This window comes from Syzygium oleosum, unplaced genomic scaffold, assembly GCF_021117445.2.
Source record: "Syzygium oleosum isolate NSW1041296 unplaced genomic scaffold, Sole_v2.1 Sole_v2.18, whole genome shotgun sequence".
NCBI classification, from domain to species: Eukaryota; Viridiplantae; Streptophyta; class Magnoliopsida; order Myrtales; family Myrtaceae; genus Syzygium; species Syzygium oleosum.
The window spans coordinates 2571873-2576686 of record NW_026607502.1 but is presented as its reverse complement, the minus strand read 5'-3'; the positions used below and the strand labels follow the sequence as shown (position 1 = coordinate 2576686).

The following is a 4814-nucleotide window of genomic DNA, read 5'->3' as shown; positions in this document are numbered from 1 at the left end:
GCCTGTCGCGTATGTGCCATTATTGTGATTATTATATGCCTAACCTGCAGGGTTAATTATGTGCTCGATCTGGGCCGCGAGCCTAGGTCAATTGATTTTGATCTATTCGTGTGATTGTTTGCCTGTCAGGAGGTGCATGTTAGCCTAGTTTAGGTTTATGGGGTTTTACTCGCTGAGATTCCTTCTCATTATTTGTTAAAACCCAACTTTTCAGACCCCCGGCCTTGAAGATGTCTGAGGTACCTATACGTTTTGGGATCCCGTCTCGGATAGACCGGGATGTGACCGAGTACCCCGTAGGGAACGGGGATACATATATTAGACACTTTACTACCGTATGGGTTGACGTGGGTGAGCAGCAGTTCTAGGCCCACAAGTACATAGCTTGGTGTTTTAGGGACTATTCCGGGACTTTCGGGTCCCTCCGGACTTTTGATGTCTCGTTCAACGGGTTAGGAGACATAGATCCCTAGTGTCAGGATGGAGACCTGGCGAGCCCCGAGTACACGTTCGAGGGGAGTTCTAGTGCTGGCGTTGGGCACGGACCTATTGTCTGGGAGGTTGACGAGCCGGACCCGATGGACGAGGAGCCAGTGGATTGGGACTCTGACCCGGAGCCGATGGAGTCGGATGAGGAGCCAGAGCCTATAGAGCAGGACCTCGAGCAAGAGGGCGAGCCTGAGGAGATGAATTCTGAGGAGGAGCCGGCAGAGGCCGAGGCCGAGTCCGAGCTGGATTCCCTAGACTCCGAGGTCGAGCTGTCTGACAGTTCTTCCGAGTCCTCGGGATCCAACCCGGACTGGGTTCCGTAGGGTTATCCTTAGCCTCAGTTAGGTCGGGTCAGTACCTTTTTGACCGGAGCCCTTCCTTAGATTAGTGCTTAGACTGACCGCTCAGGCCACCTACCCCTTTTTGTCAGTGGTGGTCGTTGACCCGCTTTTGTTGTATTGTATCTTGTGTAAATGGATAGTATATATGTTTCCCAAGTTAATGTAATGTATATATTTATAATGTTAATTGTTGGCTGTGCTATCTTTGGTCATGTGTGTTTAAATTGTACGGGTGTTTATGTTGCTTCCGCGTGTGCATGATTCTCTGTATTTGGGTGTTGGGTCGGCACACGTTTTGGGACGTCGCAACAATATCGATCACGGTTGGGATGCTCGCGCGCCGTAGGGTTCGGGGCGTGACAGCTCATACACTATTAAAGTAAATTAATTTCGAGCTCAAGCTAGGCTCGATTAATTAGTGTATGAACTACTTGAACTCAAAAAGTCAAGCCGAGTATGAGTAATCTACAAGTCGAACTTGAATAGCTCACGAGCTTGACTGAGTTAGATTCTTAATGCAAAACATAGGAGTCTAGAAGTTATTCCCAAACTTAGAAAACACGTTGATATGGTTAAGTCAAGCAAAATGGGACAGAATATGATTTCAGTGTTGAAGTATAGCTTTGGTGTTGCACACCACCCGCCACTCAGTCATTGGTGATCATTTACGTGGCGCCATATTATTGCCCATGATCAATACTATTTTATTAGCAGATGTTGACCCAAGCTAGTTGTTTCACCGAAGAAAACCAATTCTTTCCAATACGGGCATGAATTACCACTACTACCCATGATCAAACATCAAAAATAGATGCAAATATGTATCTATCTAAATACAACGATGTGCGAATATAGTTTATGATAGGTCAAAAATGCCAATACATACACATATATGGCAGCAAATACATACGTGTAGGCCCAAGTACCAAACTATTGACGAAAGGAAATCAACCGTCGATTTGCTTTTGGCTAGGAGTTGAGACCACCACAAAACCAACAAGCCTTCTAGAACCATATATTTTTGCAGGCCTACTTCCCCCTCCCCCCCCCCAACAAAAGAAGCACCAACATTACCTTGAGTGACAATTCTAGTCCGAACTTTTTTGTTTCTTTAAAAATTATCAATTTTCACTTAAATCTCAAATATGGCCCCATTGACTTGGAATCGTTAATTGTCCAATGTGACTATTCACGTCACGTGCAAGCTGGATCTAAAGTATTATTCATTGTCTTCTTTTCTGAGCCACAATTTGAAGAATAATAGTGAAGTTGTTTATGGTCTCATTCACTTCACCGACAACTCAAAAATCTCTCCAGATTGAATCTCTTCGGCCAGCCTCCATTGTTTTGTTGTTTTGTTGTAATCTAAAGTTGTGGACCACCACCCGTTGAGAGACGCCATGGACGAGTTCTGCCCAGTTCACGACCAAAACATTTTTTTTCTGAAATAAGCCCAAGCTCTCCCCATGAAACTTCGAAGTTTACGTCGAATGGACATTAATCAATTGATCTCAGTTAAATATCGGGTTCTAGTGATGGATATTAATAAATGGATTTTGTTGGGAAGTATCGTGAAGGAGATACCAAAGTGCTTGTAACAATCTATAAGATCTCAAGCTTTGGTTAACGAGGGTCAGATTTGGGACTCGAGTAAAGTTAGTGATTTTTATTGAGATAAAAAAAGTTCGAGCCAGAATCGTTACTTAAGGTAAAGTTGGTGTTTTTTTTGGAATTAGCCCTATTTTTGTGCTAACATAATAATGTTTAATGGAAGCATTTTGATAAATTTCCCATCAGTCAATGATAACCAGAGTCACTTCAATTGCATATGTGCTATTCATCATGAGTATGTGCTATTCGTCATGAGCGTGCAATAGCAAAGCTGAGTTCCAATTTGGGGGGTCTACGTCGGAACATCTATCAGGGCACAAAGGAGCAGCAAAAGTCCACTGGAGCGTTATCGAGAGAGAGTGAGAGTGACAACAATTGAGCAACATTTTGTCTATAAAAGGCCATGACACCCATTTGGAGTTCCTCGTGCACAAATTGAAATACACCCTCACCAACTCACTCCAATTGTGTCGTAGACAGTACCCAAACCACGAATATGGCCAAACGAAACGAACTCTCATTCCTCACAGCAGCCACCCTTTTGGTCATTATAGTTTCTGTTTCGGAAACGCTTTCTCGCCCTCTTGGGGAGGAACACTTGTTGAAGCAACATGAGGAGTGGATGGCGATCCACGGGCGCGACTACAAGGACGCGGCCGAAAAGGCCAAACGGTATGAGATATTTAAAGAAAACGTTAAGCGCATCAGCGCCTTTAATAATGGTAAGGACGTGGGGTATAAACTGGCTGTGAACAAGTTCGCGGACCTAACCAACGAGGAGTTTCGCGCTTCCTACACCGGCTACAAGAGGAGGCCCACAAGGGTCCTATCCTCTGGGGCTGCAAAACCGTTCAAGTATACGAACTTCACCGCCATTCCAGCTGCCTTGGACTGGCGAACCAAGAAGGCTGTGACATCTGTCAAGGATCAAGGCGACTGTGGTGAGTGGAAAAGCAAAATTTGTCTTGCGAAAATGTCAAAATTCTCATGTCGTACTCAAGCTGTTAAAAAACAGGCAACAACGTATATATAACAGATAACAATATTTTCTCTAATTCACTGTTATATTCTTTTTACACCTATCGTACAAGTATTCTATTTTGTACATTAATTTGTATAATTTATATACGCCAGCCAGAGAACTTATTATCCCCTTATGCAGGATGTTGTTGGGCATTCTCGGCAGTGGCGGCTATGGAAGGGATTACCAAGCTCAAGAAGAAGAAGTTGGTGTCACTCTCGGAGCAAGAACTCGTGGATTGTGACGATTACGATGACGGCTGCTGGGGCGGGCTCATGGACAACGCCTTTGAGTTCATCAAAAGCAATGGTGGCCTCACGACCGAGGCGAATTACCCTTACCGAGGGAATGGCGGGTCCTGCAACACGGCCAAGATGGCCAACCACTCAGCCTCGATAACCGGATACCAGGACGTGCCGGACAACAACGAGAAGGCCCTCTTGCAGGCTGTGGCGAACCAGCCGGTCTCGGTGGCAATCGAGGGGGGCGGGTTCGATTTCCGATTCTACTCAAGCGGCGTGTTCACAGGCTCGTGCGGGACCGACATCGACCATGCAGTCACGGCAGTCGGGTACGGGAAGGCCTCTGGCGGGACCAAGTATTGGCTGATGAAGAATTCGTGGGGCACCGGGTGGGGTGAGAGCGGGTACATGAGGATCCAGAGGGATGTGAGCTCTACGGCCGGTCTCTGTGGTCTTGCCATGCTAGCTTCTTATCCAACTGCATGAAGAAAGAAGAAGATAAAAACATAAATTATGAGCTTATATGCGTGATACTGGTTCTTGGGCTCTGTAAAAGTATGAAATGATGTCTAGCGTCTCAATAAAGAAGCAAGTGTACGTGACAATACGTCACTAGGGGTGGTGTGTCCTCCAACAAAAACTGTATGTTGTTAGCAAAATTAGGGGCTGCCAACCAAACTTGGTTCTTAAGTGTTCGAATAAATGTGTGGGACGAGATAAATAACATCGTCCCGTGAATGAATGGAATAGTTTCGTCAGCGTGATTTTAAGTACTGAATTGTGTCCAACACCAGACAAGCTTGTCGCTAATTGAAATAAATCGACAAGGCCTTGACCTTCAAAATTTTCTCTAAAATTGAATTGCAATCCATCGAAAGCCAGAATCGTGAATTCTTTTCTTGAGATTGAACTGAGGCCTCTATTCCTAACTTTCTTAAATCGAACAATAAATTGATTGATTGATTCGTTATTGCACTAAAACATCCTAGCCAAATCGGCAGCTGATACTTTAGGTATGGTTCTATAAATTGAGAATGGTACTGCCTTTCCATTTCTGCCCCATTATTAATTGAATTGGGCAGCAAATTGGTATACTAGGTGATAGCGGTC

General features: G+C 44.8%; 1 protein-coding gene across 1 annotated transcript; it reads left to right on the top strand.

Moving 5' to 3' along the window:
- The first annotated feature begins 2878 nt into the window (after window positions 1-2878).
- LOC115682104 (senescence-specific cysteine protease SAG12-like) lies at window positions 2879-4477 on the top strand. The gene is made up of 2 exons (XM_030606241.2): window positions 2879-3382; window positions 3604-4477. Exons 1-2 carry the CDS (start codon window positions 2938-2940, stop codon window positions 4188-4190), a joined length of 1032 nt encoding a protein of 343 aa, XP_030462101.2. The 5' UTR covers window positions 2879-2937; the 3' UTR covers window positions 4191-4477.
- The last annotated feature ends 337 nt before the right edge of the window (window positions 4478-4814 follow it).